Source organism: Synchiropus splendidus, chromosome 4, assembly GCF_027744825.2.
Source record: "Synchiropus splendidus isolate RoL2022-P1 chromosome 4, RoL_Sspl_1.0, whole genome shotgun sequence".
NCBI classification, from domain to species: Eukaryota; Metazoa; Chordata; class Actinopteri; order Syngnathiformes; family Callionymidae; genus Synchiropus; species Synchiropus splendidus.
The window spans coordinates 15,036,585-15,058,070 of record NC_071337.1 but is presented as its reverse complement, the minus strand read 5'-3'; the positions used below and the strand labels follow the sequence as shown (position 1 = coordinate 15,058,070).

Sequence of the window (21,486 nt, the reverse complement as noted above, 5' to 3'; positions counted from 1 at the left end):
GACTTGTTTCCAGTGAGGATTGGACTCCACCAGGGCTGCACCAAGTCAGCAGTTCAGTTCACAATTTGCATTTCACCGCACAGCTAGGGTGGAGAGGACTTAGATTCAGACACCTCAGGATCTCATCACTGCTTCTAGCAGATGAGTTAATGCTCATGGATACATCACACAGAGACAAACGACACACAGCCGAGGCTGACATGTCATGTCCAGACTTCAGGCAAGACCTTTAATATTGTGGAGGAGCTTAAATATCATAGGGTCTTGTTCATCATGACGGAGGGAAAGGATGGAGCATGACTGAGACACATCAGCGCAGCGTCTTCAGTCATGAGGATGCCGAGCTCAAAGTCTTGTAACTGCACTCCTACCAAGATCAGCTTTCTTAAAGAATTTCAAATATTGCTTCACCACATCTGCAGAAGCCAGGAACGGTATCGGGCATATAGCTAAGATGTGTCCTAGACACCTCCCTTGTGTAGTGCTCCGGGCAAGTTCAACGAGATGGAGGCCAAGCAGACAATGGAGAGATAATGTCTCTCAGTTGACCTGGGAACACCTCTAACAGAGCTGGAGGTGGTTTCTTGTGAGAGTGTAGTCTGACCCTTCTTATTTATGCCCCTGCAACCTGACCTTGGATAAGCAGCGGAAGAGTTGTAGCAGCTACTTAACCGTGGGGGAGTTATCCAAAGAGAGGTTTGTCTGAGATAGAATGTATTAAGTGGTATTTCTAAAACTTCACAGCGATCTACTCATGACATAAATGAAGTGGGAAATAAAAAAGAAATGGGAAAAAAATATGAACTCATTATGAAGAGATATAAATTCATAAATTGATCCTGAAATTAAACAGGTGGTATGTTAGTGAATACCCATTAAGTGTATCTGTTGCGTTTTTTTCCAACATAAAAACAAAGCTAAGCAGACCATCTGTTTTATGAGTCACCAAGAGGCAATCAAACAACTAGGATATAATGCTTAAATTGCCTCAAACCACTGCAGGTTACAGAAAACCACAGCGCAGATTCAATAGAATATAAAACGTAATTACGGAAAAAGCAGCATCAAGTGAGCATGAATAAATATTTCATGCAGCTGCTTAGAAGAAATAAGCAGAATACTGATGACAATTCCAGGCAGTTTTAAAGAATATCTTCTCACATTATACCTATATATGTAGTAAACATGAACATGTGTAACATGTAACAGCAGAAACCCTTAAAGGCATCAGAGACCTGTGATTTCTGCAGTCACGACACAGAGACAACGTTCATAGTTAAAATGATTGACATGGCACATTTCTCTTCATATGACTTTTGCAGGCACATTATTGCAACACACTGCTTTCCATCTGTTTTTACAGGTTAGAAGAAACCTTTTCACAGAAGCTGATGCACAGAGCAGGATTTAAAAAAGCAGAGGCGCAGTAGAAGAGATGAAATACCCACCTGTTTAACAGTGAAGTGTCCGTCGCCCTGGTGTCCATCAGTTGAGTCCTCTTCACCAGTTTTCTCTTGTGCGTGTGACACAACCTGGCTCTTTATCAGCGACTGCATCTCTTGCTCTGCAGCACTAGCTCTCTCTTCCTCCAACGCTGCCTCCTCTTCCTCCTCCCTCTGTCTGTTGCAGTCTGATAGAGCTGCTCCGAGTTTACGCTCCTGTTTTGACCTCTGACGTCTCTTTCGCCTGTTAGATCCTGAGGCAGCAGACTTCTGAGGGGAGGATCGCCCCTCAACAGGTGCCTCCTGGGAGGACTGTGCTGCTGCTGAAACGGAGGCTGGCGGAGGTCTGTGACGCTCCAGTGTTTGCTTGATACTGTCTCTCTCAGACTCAGCTGCCTGTAGGAGCGATTCGAGAGCATCAATCTTTTCTTGGAGGGATTGTATCTGAAGGTGATGATCTTTAACAGAACAAACCAGGGGCTTTTCTTGTTGCTGCTCATCTTCTTTTGAAGATTCCATTGAAGCCACTTTCATCTTTTTTACTTCACTGTCCAAAGTTTGATTCAGGTGGATGAAATTCTCATTTTCTTGTTTTACCTTCAACAGGTCTTCTTCCAGCTGTCCCATTTTGACCTTTGAAGACTCCAGGTTCTCTCTAACTTGAGAGAGTGTCAGCGTCAAGCTCTCCTTCTCGCTCAGTGTAACATTAAGTTTCTCCATGAGTTCTGTCATAGCTTTCTCTAAAATTGCTACATTTTCTGTTTTCATTTCCCTCTTGCTCTCCTCGGTTTCTGAAATCTGTTTTTGAAGACTGGCAATTTGCGCTTGTAACTCCAAAGCCTCCTTCAGTCTGGTTTCTTCTAATTTTGTTTTTGTCTCAATGAGGCATTTGTACTCATCCTCCAGGCCCTGACAGTTCACCTTAAAGTTCTTTTCTGCAACAGAGAATGTTATCTTCTGCTTTTCGATTTCCTCATTCAGTTCAACTACATTCTGCTCAATTAATTTTCTTTCAGATGACAGTTTTTCAATCTCTGACACCTTCAAGCTCAATTCTGTTTTGAAAGCACTGTTGGATTCAAGCAATTTAGCGATCTCCAGCTCATGACCCTGACATTTATTCACCCACCATTGCTCTCTCTCTTGTGCTTGATTTTCAAGCAAGTCTTTCTTTTTCAGTAACGTTTGCATTTCGTTTTCTATTCTCATTCTTGTTTCTCCTTCCTTCCGAAGATCTTCAAGCTCTACTTGAAGTTCCTGAAGTTGTTGAACCAGTTCATCTGATTTAGAGTTGTGCAAAGCAAGCTTAAGATCTTCTTTAAGGTCGAGGATTTGGTGCAGGAGCTCATCTTTTTCTGTGGCGGCATCTGCCTTCTCTCTTTGCAACGAAATAATTTGTTGATCATATTTTGACCGCAGCTCATGCAACGTTGCTTCATGTTTGATTGCAGCTTCATTCAAGAGGTTTTCTGTGTTTAGGTAGCCCTCTCTCTGTAGTTCTTCGCGTTGAGTGGTTAGCTCTTCCTCATGACTAAACAAAAGCTGAGTTCTGAGACGTTCCAGCTCAGCTTCCTGTGACTCTGCCATGCGGTCAAGCACCGCATCTTTCTCCCTTTCCAACATCTCTAGCTTAATCTTGTAGTTGGTTATTTCTGATTCATGTTTGGACTCTTCCTCTTGGGCAGCTTCTTTAACAGTGGCCAGCTCACGCTTCAAACAATAAATGGTCTCCTGAAGTTGCTGGAATTCAACTTGTTGGTTTTCCTGAGAGTTTAGCCTGAGAGACACAAGCTCCAGTTTTTCTTGATTCGAGTGGATATCTTCAAGAAGACTCTCCACCTTATTCTGCAAGTGCATCTTCTCTTCAGTGACTCGATCTAGTTTCTGACTAGTTTCACCATGAATTGCTTTGGTTTGCTCTAAAGTGTCATGCAAGTCCCTGATGTTAGCATTGAGATTACCCACTTCGACCGAATTTTGCGACATGAGACGCTGAACTTTAGTGTCATGCTCAACTTTTATCTGTTCCAGTGCTGCTAAATGTTGCAAATGAAGCTCCTGCTTCATCTGCACAATTTGCTGGCCATACATCTCATCCAACTCAGCTCTCAGATGTTCATTCTTCTTCTCAGCCTCCTCTGTCATTTTTTGGATGGCATCACTTTCAGACAAACTTTCCTGGTGGCAGCGTTTTTGCAGATCCTCCACTGTCGCCATTAGTTGCATAACCTCTTCCGAAGACATTCGCTCTTTTTGCCTTGAGTTTGCGAGTTCACCTTTACAGCTCTCAAATTCTGATCGCTTCTTTTCCAACTCTAGTTTGTAGCTCTCCAGTTCACTTCTGCAGTCGTTTAAACTACTTCTTGAGCTATCCAACTCGTCCAAGCATCTTTCAAGCTCCAATTCTTTTGCAGCTACTTGCTGTTCAAATTCCTTCAGGCGCTTCTGAGAAAATTCCAGCTCGTCTTCAAGCAAAGCGATAGAGCATTCACGTTCAGACAAGACTCTCTTGTGATCGGCAATAATTTTGTCCTTCTCATCTGACTGTTGGATGGCACTGTCATCCGAAACTTTAGACACATGAACCAGTTCTTCTCTGAGAAGGCTCAAGGACCTCTCATGTTCACTAATAACAGCAGTTTGTTCAGATATTAATTGGTTCTTCTCCATTAGTGTTTTCACCAAAGACTGCTCTTCTGTTTTTAACTCAGTCATCGTGTGTTTTTGACTGACAATGGTTTTCTCTTGCTGATCAATCAGCAGGTCTTTCTCCTGTACCCTTTGATTGAGCAGGTCCTCCATTCTTCGACTGGACTGTGGAAAAAAACCAGAAACAAATAGTTATCTTTTCAATTATCCAGTTAAGACTCTTGACAGTAAAGATTGCAAACACATAATATAGATTAGTAATGTTCCTTGAAATGTTATTCAAGCAAAGTACATGTTTGAGATCTGCAGATCTTTTTATGCAACAAAGTCCAGCAGAGGACATGAGTATAAAGTCAATGGTATTCTAGATTTTGCCATCAGTTCTTAGCAGAGGTGGAGTGGAATGAAGTACAAATATCTTGTTACTTCAGTTCATTATTTTCTGAGTACTGATGATTTTAACTCTCCTAAATATGAGGGCAATTATCCATTCCACAACATTTGTTCACAGCATTTCAAGACAATTTCAAATATTCAATAATAATCCTTTGGGAGCAGCACAGACGGCACACAGGAATCTGTAGATCATCTGAACACCAATACACTTGTTCTATACTTCATTCTCAACAACACTCCTGTGTGGAACGCACTTCTGTTAACAGGTTCATACAAACTCAGCAGTGTTAAAAACAAAAAAGGCTGGGCTGTAATTACATGCGTAGCAAGCTATAACAAAAGGAATCTGATCATTGTTGTTTTTGACAATCACAATGGAATTCTGATTGGTAATCACTTATCACAGACACGTTTGGTAAAAGAGGTGAATAGTTCACTGAATTGCACTGTTGGATATTTCTCTCCAGGTGGAATTTAAATGACTTTTATTGCAGTAACTAAAACTAGTTCATATTTCCAGACTATTTCATTTCAAGTGATTTTCACCTACATTCTTCATAAAGCTGGTCATTGTCTGGTCTGGCTGTGGTGTCACAACACTCGTCGAGTATCAAACATGAATAAATTTCAAGATAAGAAAACATTTTTCTTGCCCTATACACCTATATATTAATGCATTTTATCTTGCCACTGTAGTTAGTCAGAAGGTGAGAATGAAGTTAACACAATATGACACATCAGTACAAGAATGAAATGTTAGATCACATTTAAGATAGGTCAACAACAGAGTTGCAAAGAATTGGATGGAATAGAATATTAAAGAATATTAATTGTTGTCACAAATGTAGTGCTGACAAAGTATAGTAATAAAATAGCTTACCATCTCAACTTCAGTGAGCTGGAGCTGGAGCTGACTGATGAGCTCAAGTTGCTCATTGCTTTTCTCCTCCTTCAGGCCAAGGGTGATGTTCATCTCCTCAAACTGCTGTTGATACTGGGCAAGCTGCTGTCTCGCCTGGAAGAGGTCTGCTGCAGTGCTGCTGTGGCTGCTGTTTCTCAAGGTTTCTCCAGCCTGCAGCTGTGAAAGAGCAGTGAAAGTTACACTTCAGGAAACTCAAAGTTGTACTTTTCTGATTCCTATCACAGAAAAGAAGGTTCAAGAGATTTACCTGCTGGAATTGGATGTGCAAATTCTGGCTCTGCTCCGTCAGCTCCAGGAATTCTTTCATTATTTCGTCTTTTTCTTCACGAGCTTGCTGGAGATTTGCTGTGAGTTGGGTGATGATGCCATCCCTTTGCTTTAACGCTGCTTCAAAGTCCTGCAGCTGAATAGTTTGAGGATTTTGAATATTCATTAGTGCATTACATTAGCAGGTACTAAAAGTGAGACAATCGGAATGAAAAACTTTTAGTGCCGTAACAAGGAAAATTTCCCAAAATACGGGAAGAATAAAGGCATTCTCGTCTGATTTAAAGGGTGACATCATTATACTAAAGATAGAGAAACATAATATCTTATCATCAAAATAAATCAGACTTCCCCGACATGTTTACCTGTGTAAACATACTACAGTCTGCAGAGCTAATATGTACTGTACATGTGTGTGAATTGCAAACATATTTGTAATATCCGAAAAGCAACACAACACTAAAAGGCAAGATTCCTGCATCATTGTATGAAGAAGTTATTACCTGTTGCACACCCTCAGTCCCAAAAGCAGCCCTCATCTCCTCAAGTTCTTGACTTAACTCTTCCACCGCTCGGGTTTTAGCAGCAAGAGCGTCCTCCATGTCCTGCAGAGTGCCTGTCACAAGGGACTCAGGCTCCTCCTTAAACAGGAGAGAGTAGACAAGATAGCACTGTTATTTGTGCATCAGAAACCAAACTAGAAATTAGCAGAAAAAATCAGACTCTGGCAGATTTCATTAAATGCAAAAGGTCATATGTTAATTAGTTCGCTCATCAGCGTGATTAGTGTGGGCAAAAGTTTGTTGTTGCATCAAAAAGGAGTTAAAACTCAACTGGGAATCTAAGAAATAGAAGGAAAGGTCATTAAACATCATTAGGCATAACTGATATTCAACCAGCAAAAGATCCCGAGAGCCAAAGTGTTAGTCATCTACAAGAGGAAGCAATCCAACAGTCGAGCGACTGATACTCAAGTAGCTGAAAAAAGGGTAATGGTGACGACAAATAGGATTGAAACAAATAGTTGGTTAAGTACAGGGCTGCGTTGCTACAGATTAGACACAGTATCCATGCTGACGCCTTCCAGCTGCAAAGTTATGTAAGAACGCCTGGATTGACAGACTAATATCAGCCATGACATCATGCGTTAATGTGTCAACACTTCACTTTAAATACCACTGCAAACAGCATACGATAAATGTATAATCACATTAAGGTAGAGATGGTTAATAATTCTCTTAAGCAAGAGAAAATATTCAGCTTAAGGATGACCAATACAATAGTTGACACAGGGTTACCATGCCAGCTGACTTTCCTATTATACAATAAATACTTTCTTGTATAACCGCTCAAATCTCTTTCAACTGCATGTGTGATCAAGACTTGAAAAGCATGTTTAAAAGCATCTTTACCAGCCAACAGGTGAGCAAGGCCTGACAATGAGCATGAGCATGTTACTAGACATTAAGAGTGAGAATGTTAGTCAAACAAAGGGGCAGCTGAAGGATTTGCCAATCGAGAGTTACAAGAACTATTTGAACAGATAACTGTACCCAGCTCAAATCTTCTGAGGACATCAATAGGCTCTCTGACATCTCATGGCAGCCATTTACCTGTTCATTCATAATTCAGTCAGTGGAACATTAGAACAGTATGACATGAAAAACAAAAATGAATATAACTGAGCCCAAAAATTGGTTGCGATTCATCACTTTTTTTTAACAGTCGTGAGACAGATTAGTTTTACCCTCCTGATCATGTCTTGTTGCAATAACAAGTAGGTTTGTGTCTTACCTCCGATGAATAATCTTCGGCAGTTGTTGACACTTCGCTTTCAGGCTAAAATAAGAAGACAGAAAACAAAATAAATGTAAGAAATTCTGCTCACTAAAATGCGACCAAATGAATCAACATGAAACACACATTAACATCACATTCTTAAAAATGATGAGATGGCAGACTTCATTGAGGATTTACAGCTTGAAAGCAAGAAGACATGTAATACATCTCATGTTTTACTAATCTAGCATCTGTGATGTGATCCAAGGTCCAGGTTGGGAATTTTCCCTCTTCGGGTCTTGTTCGCAAATGAGGATTTAATAGAACATGGGACTTGGATTGCTTGAATCATATGATAATCTAAGTTTAAGTTATTTAAAATAAATTCAAAAGATGTGTCATCCACTGGAGACGCTGCTCCTTCATGTAGTAGGATGGGAGTCCCATATGTCTAGCAACTGGTTTGAGATCAGTGGAAAAGAGAGACTGAAAAAGCCAGGCATGAAATGACAGTGCTTGAAATGGAAATTAGATTTAAGTAATACATTCAATTTTTGTAATAATTTAAATTTAAATTCCATTCAATCCTGTAATGATAGAAAGTTATGCGTGATCACATGAGTTGTTGAGGCAGACTGAAGCAGCTGTTCCTTTTTAAACACAATTGTCTGTCTCCATGGCAACAGGTAGGACTGCAGGCATTAAATGCGCAATGGGTTCAGGACAAGAGAGTGGATGCAGTGCACTTGAAAGAGAGTGAGAGGGTTTTAATGAGTCAAAAACATGCACAGAAGCACTCCGCCATGTGAAAATATTCAAAAACACTTCTGGGTTTGATTATCTACGAAGATGTAAACAGATGATTCATGAAATCAGATGATGTGCCTGTAGATGATGCTTCATTCGAGCACAAAAATGCTTCCATACATGAACTACTTAACATGGATTTGCTTATCAATTCAAATTGTTGTCTGACTTTTCAGTCAACAGTAAATCAACAGAAACAACGTGACATCAGAGCCAAAAACTTTTTTCACTTTTGTTTTTTAATTGAAAAGCGAAGTGTTTTCCTGTTTGTTTTGATTAAAAGGAAGGCCTGATTTCTTAAATGGCAAAGACTAATAAAGGCCATTTAGTCTAATAATGACCACAATACAAATCAATCAGAAATTTGGGATTAAAAAAAGCACAATATCAGGTCAGTTCTCATTTAGCAAAAGTGGGTGTGTAAATTGAATGGGAACAAACACCAGAAAATTGATAAAACACATTTCATTAAACAGCTACATAATTCAGGAAATAGCTGCATTAAAAAAAGTGTAATGTATTAAGAAGGATAATTTAGAAAAATCATCACTGAGCCCGAAGAAATGCATTGATAATAAATGGGCTGTAAAATAAGTTTGAATAGGAAAATAACTGTACTTTGTACTTTAAGACAGTCCAATCTAAGCACTATAGGAAGGGATTGAATGGAAAAACGGACAAACAAAATAAACCTCTGGCTTTAAAAGGACAGACAGGACTGGACATTGTATTATTATCTAATAACAAAACGCAACAGAAGAAGAAATGACTACATTTTATTTATTCTGTTCACAGCTTGCTTGCATTCTTTCGCCCCAAAGCAGTTGCTATGACGACTAGAGCAGTATTTGCAGTTGTCCAAAATAAAAAAGAGGAACTATGATTCTACCTCTATGGTGTAAGTCTGGTCGTGCCTGACCGTGTCTCCGCTCCGCAGCGTCCGTGCAAAAGTAAACTGTGTGGCGGGAGGAACCTGTTGTGAGCCTTCTCTTCCTTCAACAGAGACATCCTCTCTTCCCACGGAGTGATCCTGTCCGTCGTCCACCGTTTCCTGAGCATCCTCGTCTGGCTTCTTTTTCTTCTTCTTTTTCTGCTTCTTCTGGGAGTCGGCGTAAGCTTTCCTCTGCCGGTACTCAGCCAACTGTGGAAAAAAATAACAGCATTTTTGGAGTTATCTGAAAGCAAACAACGTCAGTTTTTCACACGTGACACTGGCTAAAGTAAATCCACCTACTCGGAGACGACACAGTTTGGCAAAAGTCAAGTGAAACATGATAGGTGAGAGGAGCAGTGAATTCTTGGCCACAAACAAATCTTCCCACCGAGTGTTACTCCAATCGAGGACATGGCTTTTGCTTCCTCAACAGTTAATCCCAGCTAACAAGATTACAATGTATGTCAGTGATTTGTCAGCTAATTGCAGTAATCACTGCACAGTATCCAGCTTGCATCACCACAGTTACTCAGCAAAAATGCAGCATGCTTTCTTTAAGTACCGTGAATGGAAGTGAAGGCCACGGTCTGTATCAGACAAGTTCATAATACCCAGCCTGGCTGTATGCATTTAATACTATATCATAGATATACACTACAAATTGGCAGTTTATTTCCCCCGCAAAATAACAAATTACAACCCAGCTACACTTTCATCAACACGATACATTATGTCATGAGGGAAGAAAAAAATGAATTATGGGAGGTTCCGCACATCACAAACTTGAAAGTCAGTTGCACATTACTCCTGGAGAAAATCTCTAGCTCAGATCAACCTTCACTGTAGATGTGTCGTGGCCTGAATCAACTAAAACCCTGACATATAGATAGATTTTGTTACAGCTGCAGTTCAGTTTGACGTAGTTAGTTTACAACATACCCAAAACACAATTGCTTTGGTTGAATTCTCTTATATGCTAAGGAAAACGTTCTTCTTTAGGACTATGTGAACTTAAAAAGCCTCAAATACCTTTGATGAGTGAGCTCACTTTAACAATACAGTAAGTACCAACAACAGATTAGGAAGCTAACATCTTCACTTACAGAGAGAATGACTAGTGACTTCAATATTTATCACTCATGAGCTACTAGTTCCTTCAAAGAGACAGCAGAGTCACTGGAGAAAGACAGCTGGAACTGGATACAGTATGTCACAGCACAGGTGTCGCATGTATCTTTACTGTTGACCTTTCTGGAATTGGCCATGAGCCCAAACAAGACCAACACACACTGTGAATTAATGTTGACATGCTAATTGTTCAGGCCATGAGCAGTGCACCGCTTGCTACAGCCAGTGTGGGTTCATATTGTTAAAATCAAAGCATTTTCATTTGTCGCATGACTCTACAATTAATTATCTTAGACGGATGGGTGGACAGACAGATATACCAGAAAGAAAATGATTTTTCTACATGAATTCTAATAAACACAGCGTCAAGATGAACACTGGCTTTTGCCGGATAAACCCCCCCTAGACTCATGACAAATCATGATGACTAACAACCTACATGGACATCGAGTATATCTGCATATAAAAACAGTGGGTACACCAAGTTATTTTCTGCTCTGGTGAGAACATTTCAACAGGTCTTGCTCTGTGCTGATGCACAAAAGGTTAAAAGGCTGGTTCCAAAGAGCCAGGAGTGGGCGCCATGGCCAATCCCCTACGTACAACTCACAGTAAAATGCTCAAAGGCCCTGTGATCTGCGCCTTTGCACCTCCACAAATGTCCCACTCTTACTCTAAATATACCCACATCATTGTTTAACTTCTAAAAGTCCCTTGAAATGTGAGAAGACAAAGGATGATGAGCAAATTCTATCCTTGGAGGATGATAAATAGATATAAACTCTGGTTCAGAAACCAAAAGATTATTTGATGCATCGACCGAGAGAGTATGATTGAGGTGATACATAACAGACGTGCCAGCGAACATGAGCCAGGCTCTGAGAAGGAGTGTGGGGAACATTAGAATGAGCTGCTTATAAGAATTGGCAGTCCCACTTGGCTGGTAAGAGCAGATCAACTGCGGAGCATATGGAGACTGAAGACTGTTCTTCTCACTCCATCTGGACTAGCAGAGACGACGTAGGTGTGTTAGCATAAGTTGTCAGCAAACATTTACCCAGCAACACATCCGATCCTTGTTTTCTTTGATGTGTTTGACTGAGTGACTGCATTGGCACCCAAGCACAAAAGGGCATTAACAATGAGATCCATCGACTTGTGCGAAATGTTTCAACTCATTTCAGTAGTATATTTATCACCTGAAAACTTTTAATTAGGTAAAATACTGTTGCAGCTTGACACAATAGTCCATAAACAGTAGGTTCATCGTATACTGTGATCTGTTGTCAACATCTCAGATAGGAAAGAGCAAAAAAAATAAACACTTTACATCCAGTGAGCATAACATGTAGTTTGTTAAACGGATCAAAAAGGTCTCTTAATTCGAAAGCAGGCATGCATTTTAGAAGTTAAAGTAATTGGCTTACACTCTAGAGTCCAATTCAAGTTTTACGCCCGCCCACTAAACAAGCCAATTATATTCTTCACAAACATTGTGGAGGCACACAACATTGCACAATGCACCCTAGCGTTTCCTTGGAAAGAAATGAATGTCAAGCAGCTCAGTCCACCAGGATGGCACTTGGAAACCAGGGATCAAAGTTTTAGAATCAAAACTTGATTTCTTGGGTATACTTGTATGTTCTATGTTCTCACATTACACAGAGACATAAAAACAAATAATAACATAATAAAAACATAATAATTCAATTTAAAAAAACTAAAAGATAACTGAAAAACAAGGAGACCTGAAAACAAAGAAACAATAGGTTCAGCAACATCGCACAAGTGGCTCTAGTTTTTAAAGTGATGCTAATTATTGCACACACTTCTGTTTTGTTCTCGAGGCTTTGCATTACATTTTGATATTTCAAATTTTACACTCAAGGTCATTATAACAATGTTTCAAAAAAAGTTTACTTCTGATGCAAATAATCTAATAATACTTGAATGAACACAGTCCAGTTCTTGTCATTGTCGAAAATAAATATGGTGGTTGGTTCCCTGTCCAATATTTTCTAACTTTCAATGGTTCTACATTCTCCCATAGCTTGTTGTGGTCTTTGCACTTGCAGTCTGAACCAGTCATAACTTCCTCCTCTACCGATGGACAAACGTCATCGATCACTCCAGCAATGGAACCAGGAACTAACCCAGGAATACAGGTTCCAGGCACAATGAAACACTAACACCTTGTTTGTCGAAGGGCAGATGTCAAGAGCCTTAAGGAATAAAGAAAGTAAGCGATCAGCGACCTGTCAACAAAATTCATCAACTTGCATTATTGATGAAAAAAATTGTTTCTTTTTAGCAGCTGGGATTATTTTGCCAATTAATTATTGAGCAGTAAGATGTCTCTGAGATGAGTATGTTTTTAACACTGTATGTTTTTCTTCTAGAAAGAAAGTTTTTGAACCATTCTGCAAGACGTCATTTGAGGTCTATACAGGTCTAGCTGCTGGAAATAACCCAGTTCTGCCCCAGAAAGTCTAAGATATTTTTTTCTGATTGTTGCAAATACACAAAAGAAAGTAAACACAAAAGGTCAGCATCCTCCTTTGCTTCATGGTTTTCTCCCATTGCAGTTTTTTTCTATTATGTCCTCAATCATAAAAACACCTTTGAAAACATTCTGTCCTTGTCATGCTCACATCATCAATATTCTTTTTGCAATGGAGGCATTCGCAGGTGTGAAGATAAAGGACTTTTTCCTACAAAATATTGCGCCACTGCTCAACATCAACATTTTGTGGTATGCCCAGTTATTATCGACAGACCTTAAGGAGACAGTTAAATCAGGCTCTTGACTGAAGCGGATGAATTTCATAGCATGCCCACAAGAACAAAATATATAAACTAGGTCTACAACTTTTGTTTAAATTAACTGTAAACATACATTATATTTATCGGAGATATCCGGAGTCCAGCTAAAATAAATGAAATGCTGCATACAATTATGTTAGATTTCTGAATAAAAGATGGATTGTACATTTTGGAATTTGATGAGCAACGCTCTACCAGTGATGGTGGGTTTCAGTTTAAATGAGATGTGAACAAAAAAAAAGAGAGAAAAACAGGTCCCAGTATTTCTTGTAAGTAACTGAAAATGCTGCCATGTCAGAGTTAATGAGTTTCTGTGACCTCACACAGGCGAACAAAAGCACTAGTGTCAGAAAACAAAAAAAACTGAGCACATTTTCCTTGGTCAAATACAGCTAATCCAGTAACAGCAATTATAATGTCACACTATATATTTTCTGTCAGGGAATATGAGAATAACAGTATCTTGTCTGATCCTTAACATTCTATTGTAACCTCTTCAACCTCTGTGCAACTCTCAAAAACACAAAACAGACTTGTAATGGTTTTGTAAGAAGCAAAATTGCAAGAGGACAGTTGCACAGTTGCTATTAAAACATAGAATTATCTAGCCTAGTAGCCAAACGTTCACTAAAAGAAAACAACTGTCGATGCGTTCTCATCACTGTTTCCTTGAGCACAGAAATGATGAATAGGGAGAGAATGTGTATAGGATCTTTGTATTGTTGCTGTTCTGTTGTTCTGTGGTGGAAATGGATCTGGTTTTCTTCTGAAAAGATAGAGTTAAGCTGCAACACTAACTGAACAAAAGGGATTGTCCTTGAAAGTGATAATACAACTAATCAGGATATTATTCATCTGAATTGAGCGTTTTAAAAGCTGGCAACCGCCTCTCCCGACCTCAACCTTGATTCATTAAAAATATGCTTGCACTGCTGCAGGAACATTTAAAGGAAGTAAAGTGCTATTGAAGTAAAAAAAATATATATATAAATACACAGGTTTCAGTTCTATATAATGGCTACTGCAGATGATGGCGCAGTCAAGTTGTGCCCTTGTACAAATATGGGGAGGACAATTTATCCTTGAACAGACTAAAACACATGTTTAATGTACAAGTGGCCCAATCTGAACATGGAACCAAATCTTCTGATCGTTCAACAAGCACTTTCGTCTGGCTACACCAACAATCTCTTCCACTCTGATTGCAATTCCTAAACAAGGTCAGTTCTTCAGGCTGACACAATTGCTAACCATCATCCTTTCATTGTAGTGATTTGACTTTCCTTCACAGGTTGGGGGTGGAGAGAATCGATGCGTAGCAACAGTAAGAATTTTGAAATGAAATTTTGTTACAATAAAGGTGTGAAGAGAAGGAACTTGTAAGTATTAGTTCTAAATATATATAATTGTGCTCCTCTCAAACATAAAATATTTGAGTAACTCAGAATAATGAACTGATAAATATTGTGAGAATTATTCACAACACTGCAGTTGTGGACCAACACTGGAGTTGGTCCACCTAACCGATAGGACATTTGCAGGGCACACAATGGCAGTCATTTGTTTAATTTGCAGGTAACCAATGTTGTTCTGAGCAGATTCCATTTGTATAGACATGAAATATTCACAGTACAGACACTTGAAACTTCTTCATGACTTGGAGAAACAACACATGAATAATTACTTTAACCTCTTAGGTCCCCACATCCACATACAGTATGTACAATTTGCCTTTTAGCAACATGGTCTGTTTTTTTTCAAATGTTGATCAACCTACAACATTTAGGGACACTGCCTGCACCAACTTGATTGTGATAAACCAACACTAGAGTCATTTCACTGAGGAAAAAAAGATGGAAGGAACGCAAACACATACAAAGATATGCGCTTAAGAATCCTGCAGAGGCCTGACTGAAAAAAAGAGTGCAATTTTGAGAATGAATGCAGTGCTCATACAATATGTATAATAAAGTCCTCAGTTTCATATAACATGAAATTCTGACAAGTTCTAGTAATAGTAGCATTATTACTGAAAACAGCATTGTTATAATTGTCCACAAATAAGGGCATCCTTCTCTGCAAAAACAACTTTCCTAACAAGACAAAGTTCAGCTGCTACACCTTCTTGGTAATTCCTACCCCAAACTGCACAATGCAAAACTGAGGAACTGCTCGGGTCTGAAGAGGTTTAGGTGGACACCGAAACAAAACCATTCAAGGACACAAACACATTACAAAAATGTGAAATCCCTTTTGAATCCAATGATTGACTGTAAATATCTACCTGCTAAACAACATAAAACCCCCACATCAATTGTGCTGAAGAACACCACCCCGATGCAGCATGTCCTGGCAGCAATCACAGACAGATTACATCTCAAGCAACACTCTTAGTGAAAAATAATCACTGTCATTGTGGGAGATAAGAAAGCCATTAGGTGTGCAGCCTCTTCCTGTTTATAGGCCCAAGTAGCAGACTTGAATATGATTAGATTAGACTAGATTTCCACTCTAATAATGTCACAATGAATGTGCATATTACATAATGTTTACATTTTTTTCATTGACTAAATAGATTGAGTTATGTATATAACATAATAATAGATTTTCAAGAGAAAATATACAAACAACAATAGTTTACTTTTCCCCTTTCTTAACCTTTAAGAGATCAATTTAAACTAGTTGCAGTTGGTTGCACGTATAAATGCAAACATCTAATAAAGTGGATGTAAAAGAATTGCGTTAAACAATGCCACTGATGGTTGAATTCCTTGATTCAAAATGCTAATGATCCTTAATTTAGTTCGGGCTAAAGCATCACACAACTCGTGCATATGGGTCAATGTTTGTACAGCAAGAGGGGTTGTGTCCTGTAAATCCTGTTACACCAGCCTGTCAGCCTCACTTTAGGAGGCATTCTAAGCCTCTCAGTCCAATCCCAGACAGTTGAGTCTGTGCCCTGTCTAAAAACCGACCTGGGGAACTTAAATAAAACTCATACTATGGAACAAATACGCGGCATGACAAAGGATTCTGCTGCTAGCAAAAGGCTAAGCTAACACCACCGGCTGTCAAACCCCGCATGCTGGCTGGGACTGACAGCTGGGAGGACATTAAGGGGGGTGGGGGTAACAGCTGACAGTCCCCCAAACAAGACAACAGGGTGTCGACAGTGTTTAGCCACTATCTCCACCTGAAAGTAACTGTACTGAGAAGTTATTCCAGCACCAATAGAAGAAGCATACCTTTGCTTTGCCGGCCTCCAGCTTCTTTTGCCTCTCTTCGTCTTCCATAGTCTCCGCGGCTAAAACAAAAGGAATGCAACTGCATGAGAAATACTGTATATTCCGGATGAATTATATGGACTGCAGAAACGTTAGTTCCGGAGTCTCACATGGAGATACTCCTGCTCTCACTAGCTAAAAACTGCTATCGCCTTGGTAGGAATGCGCGGCCATGTTTTCCACGTAAACATGAGACCGTGCAGTGATGACGTCGCCCATTGACTCAAAGACACGCCTCTTTTACGTTCTTCGACGCTGCCTTCGTTTTAACTGTAGTGAGTGTCGCAAAAACAAAAAAACTTGCTTTGTAAAAAAAATGGTGAAGAATGACGTGAATCAGCTGCAGTTTTAATGTTAGAATATCTGGCTGGATGGCTAGCTAGTTTAAATCGTCTTTTCCCTTTGTATTTCTGATTTTCTATTTCAAGTCAGTACTGTAGGATGTGTTCTATATCAACAACTATATTCCTTGAATATGTCTCGTTTGGTTGCTATGGCAACAATAGAAATTCAACAGCCCCGATCAAAAAGGAGGGACACGAACATTAAACCGAACTGATCTCAATATTTTCACTTCTATTATTCTGTCTATGGTCAAGTAGGCAAACATGCACTCCAGCTGAAACCATGTGATCTGCCATGGCTAAAAAAGGACCGTAGGTAACATGAGAGACCAGAATCGATTTCATAGACAGATGGGAAGAGATGGAGAACAATGTTTGGTCTATTTTATTGCCTTTAATTATTCATGTTTCTTCCCGGCCTTTCAGTTTTGATCAGACTTTCACTTTGCATCTTGAGAGGATGAACATGAAGACACATAATACCACGTAATGCCCCAGGTAATGTGGCTCCTGAAAGGATTATTCACAGTTCATTTAGAACTTTGCTAAGGTTTATATATTCCAATATGTCTCATAGGGTTGGGACATACATTTGGTCAAAGTAAAATCAAGTCAAGGGATGTCAAGAATGAAACGTAAAAATTCATTATCAACATTTTCTGGCATCAGCTAAAGAAGGTGATGCGAGAAAAAGTGGTGTTTATTTTGAGATACATTGAGGAGCTCAGTCTAATTGCTGTCCCACAAATCATAGCTTTTTTAAAACCTTCTAATTGTGCATTATTTACATGTTTTTTTTTCTCTTTTAACTACTACACAAAGCGAAGGAAATAGGTGGTACAGAATGAGGTTCTCTCAAAGTTTAAAATTTTGCAGAAACTAAACATAAATGCATTCACACATCATAATGTGGTCCATCAATTCAGATTTGTATCGCAACCAATATCCGCCAACCATTCAACTCTCATAACGGATCTAGTTCTTTCTAGCCTAGTCATAGACCTAGAATTCATGGTAAGCAAACAGGGGAAGATCAGTCGCTGTTTATTGTTTTTAACTTTTAGTTTTTGTCTCTCATCATTTGTCGAAACCCAAATTTGATATTGCAGAAAATATTCTATTATTACGCCACAAAGAGAAATGAACAAAACCCCTTCATTGCAGCAATTTTAGCTGTCGCTATAAGCCTTCAAAGCATCTGATCCAAAACAACATACCAGCGGTTGCAGCAGCAGTGGCAGGCGAGGATGCTCTCTGTCTTCTGCTGACCGGTGCTGAACAGCTGATGGTCTGGCAGATCTTGAATTCCACCCATCTTCTTTTGGACATGATCCTCACTGGTGAGACTTGTTGGTTTCAACAGAGTGGATAGTAAGGTCTAAGTATTTGCTAGTTAGGTCTGTTTCTAAATTATTGATGGACTGAAGGGGTTCTGTTTCAGATGGTGCAGTTACCCAAAGGACTGCTGCCACACATGCTGGCAAGAGACATGTTCAAAATATTTTAGCCGTGACAATTAAAATATTATATTGCATTATATTATGTCTCTCTGTCTCTGTCTGTCTGTCTGTCTCTCTCTCTATATATATACATACACACACACACACACACACACACACACATTATATATATATATATATATATATATATATATATATATATATATATATATATATATATATATATATATATATATATATGTATATATATATTAGGGGTGGGATTCGATTACTAACTAACTAGACAATTTGTGATGAATTAATCTCAATTAATCACAGTTTAATCGTATAAGAGCCACAATCCCCACAGGGATTCCTCCATATTTGTTGTTGTTGTTATCATCCTAGCTGCCACGTGTCTTGTGCATCAGTGTGATCAGTGGACCAGGAACTCATGCACTTACAGAGGTAAAACATATTTATCAGATTTAGACTTCCCACAACTTTATTTGGTCAATGGCCACTGATCACTGTTGTCAACCATTCACAAAGCCTAATCCTAATTTTGGCAATAATCATACTTCAGAGAGAAAGAAAAACATTCCCACTTTCTGTAAGTGAAATAGTAGATGCGCTTCAGTTAAGAGGTAGATAGCTTGGTTTCTTTTCTGTTCTCCTGCTGTGTGACACACCACATGGATGATGCAGTGATGTGAGGAGAACAAGAACATCGGCAGTCTGTCGGTCATTATTAATAATTAAAATTGTGAAGCCACAGGCTGGTGGCCTACAGTTTATATTCAGAGCACAGATAACAATGCTGGCCAGACTTCATCATATATGCCCCCAAAAATCGTCCGCCTCTTTATATTATATATTATCTTTTGACTTGAAATTGAATTCTTGAATTCTTTTGACATGAAATGAAAACGTTCTTACAGGAATTTGATTTATTTTTAAATCCTCCGTCCATGTTATCACTTACAAATACACTACATTTATCTACAAAATATCTTCACACAGTTAGAGACACAAATAGTTTCGTGTTTGCTTGTGCTTCACATCTTCATGTGGATTTCTATGTGCGTTGAACTGTGGTTCTGCAGTATCTTCATTTTGTCACTGGGTGGCGATTGTGCTTTTCAGCTTTAAGTTATCTGCCATTGCTAGAAGAACACGAAGAAGATTGTAGTGCGGCTTTAGTTTGTCATTCGCTTCAAACGCTTGAACACGATTCTGTAAGTAAACGAACTGTCCAGTCATACGTGATTCCCTCTGCATTTTAATTATATGTTTATATATTTCGGATGACCCATTATAGATGACAGTGTGCTAGTGCTCGTCCAGGCTAATGATAAAAGACGAAACCGAAAGCAAAGTGCGGTATACAGTCACTACAACAGCCTTAAAACTGTGCACACAAAGGCGGTGTAGGTAAACATTTTCAGTCGTCATGCTTTATTTAGTTAAGAATTATATCTCAGTGTATCACCTCCATAAATAAAATAAAACTTTCAGGTTGAATTTAATGAATGAGGTTTCTCAAAAAAAAAAAAAAACTATCTTGTGCCTTCGAATATATTTATACAGTCACAATGTTGGTCAAACGATTTTTAAGTTAAATGTATTTGTGCACAGTGCTGTCAATTTGATTATTGTGTCTTCTTGTTGTTTTCGCAGGTCCCATTTGAAATTGCCCTACATGGGAAAATGGCTGTGATGCCTGGCATCAGGTGTTTTTCTAGAATCATTCATTCTCTGACAGCGCAGCAAAGTATTGGGGTCTTCACAGTTCCATTTACATCCAGCTTGCACTCGAGGATACTTTGCTCTGAAACGTTGAAAAGTAAACCCACAGTTTACCAAGAAAATGAGTCTCTACTGGAAAATCTTAATGTCATGGGAGTGGACTTGAAGATGGCCCGCCAGCGGCAACCTGGGGTCTTGCGTAAACTCTTCACCAATGAGAAAGGCCTCGCTGAGTTCCTGAAAAGCAAAGGAGCAAGTAAACAAGTGATCGCGGGCATCATATCACGGTATCCCCGTGCTATCACGCGCTCGATCGAACACCTGGAGCACCGCTGGCAGCTGTGGAGAACAATCTTTAAGACCGATTCAGAGATTGTCGCCATCTTGCATCGCTCGCCCGAATCTTTCTTTCGCTCCAGTGATAATGGAAACTTGGAAAAGAATGTAGTTTATCTTTCATCATTGGGACTTGACTCCAAAGATCTCCATCGTCTTCTGACCACTGCACCGAGGACTTTCTCAAACAGAGTAGAGCTTAATAAGCAAATGGTGGAGCTGCTGGAGGACATCTGTGTGGAACTGGGGGGAAGAAATCCGGAGCAGTTTGCCAAAGCTGTCATCTCAAAAAACCTTTACATTCTCATCCGAAGCACAAAGAGAGTCAGGACTAATGTTGATAATCTCAGATCTTTTTTCAATCTCACAGACTCTGAACTTCTTGCTCTTATTCAAGGTCGAGGCGCTGAAATACTGGACCTGTCAAATGAATATGTGAAAAATAATTTCAAGATCCTGGACAAGAACCTTCGCACTATGGGATGCCTTGAAGCTGACATTAAGAAACTGATCGCCCATTATCCCATGATTTTGTACATTGGCTCTGACACTCTGAGTAGTAAATTGGATTGTCTAATGAAAAGGGGAATAACGTTGCAGCAGATCCTAGAGAAGCCCAAAGTGCTGGACTTCAGCACGCAGAACATTACGGAGAAGTTTGTGGAGCTGGAGAAGATTGGTTATGACTTCAAGGCCAATGGTATTGGTGTTTTGGACTTGAGTCGAAAGCGCTTCGATGCAAAGATGAAAAGGCTTATCGCCAACTCAGAAGAAAAAATGTAGCAGCCATTTTTTAGAATTTTCTGTTGCAGTTCAATCGACAATATTCTCAATTTCAACCAAATATTAGATTATTCAACCGTTATCTGACCTGAGTGAATTTCCACCAGAACATAGTAGGTTCAAAATGTGTTGGAATTATCTTATAATAAATTCTTAATATGATGACCTAATGCATTTATTTTCCATGACAAAAAACACCAGAGTATTAATTTACTGATGTTCAAAACACAAATATGACTTAAAATTCATGGATCCATGAATACACTTTCAGATTTGTATATGCTGTAAATGTCACATATTTTATATTAAAATTAAAGTGGAGTCAAAAACGATTGTCTGCACATTTAGTAATTATTTCGAATAAATATGTATTCCTGAATACCACGTGAAGGAACTGTGTTTTA

General features: G+C 39.2%; 2 protein-coding genes across 12 annotated transcripts in view; one reads left to right on the top strand and one right to left on the bottom strand.

The window, feature by feature from the left end:
• akap9 (A kinase (PRKA) anchor protein 9) overlaps positions 1–16,643 on the bottom strand; it is a 50,216-nt gene extending 33,573 nt beyond the window's left edge. For 5 of the 9 annotated variants that reach the window (XM_053861523.1, XM_053861525.1, XM_053861524.1 and 2 more), the window contains exons 1-8: positions 16,393–16,643; positions 9,152–9,403; positions 7,471–7,515; positions 7,230–7,289; positions 6,180–6,317; positions 5,657–5,812; positions 5,368–5,565; positions 1,449–4,256 (exon numbers count right to left, since the gene is read on the bottom strand). In XM_053861523.1, coding sequence (XP_053717498.1) covers positions 1,449–4,256; positions 5,368–5,565; positions 5,657–5,812; positions 6,180–6,317; positions 7,230–7,289; positions 7,471–7,515; positions 9,152–9,403; positions 16,393–16,440 — 3,705 coding nt within the window. In that variant the 5' untranslated portion in view covers positions 16,441–16,643. Of the gene's footprint in view, positions 1–1,448; positions 4,257–5,367; positions 5,566–5,656; positions 5,813–6,179; positions 6,318–7,229; positions 7,290–7,470; positions 7,516–9,151; positions 9,404–9,496; positions 9,600–16,392 lie in introns of those variants that run through there. The other 4 variants (XM_053861529.1, XM_053861526.1, XM_053861528.1 and 1 more) reach the window with 4 other exon arrangements.
• Positions 16,644–17,029: 386 nt separating this feature from the next.
• Positions 17,030–21,459, top strand: LOC128757233 (transcription termination factor 1, mitochondrial). 3 transcript variants are annotated; one of them, XM_053862346.1, is made up of 2 exons: positions 17,030–17,273; positions 19,895–21,459. In XM_053862346.1, exons 1-2 carry the CDS (start codon positions 17,265–17,267, stop codon positions 21,080–21,082), a joined length of 1,197 nt encoding a protein of 398 aa, XP_053718321.1. In that variant the 5' UTR covers positions 17,030–17,264; the 3' UTR covers positions 21,083–21,459. The 3 variants fall into 3 exon arrangements, with proteins under 3 accessions (XP_053718321.1, XP_053718323.1, XP_053718322.1); XM_053862348.1 differs by lacking the exon at positions 17,030–17,273 and adding an exon at positions 17,979–18,115 and having other exon boundaries at positions 19,895–21,458; XM_053862347.1 differs by lacking the exon at positions 17,030–17,273 and adding an exon at positions 18,701–19,452 and having other exon boundaries at positions 19,895–21,458.
• The last annotated feature ends 27 nt before the right edge of the window (positions 21,460–21,486 follow it).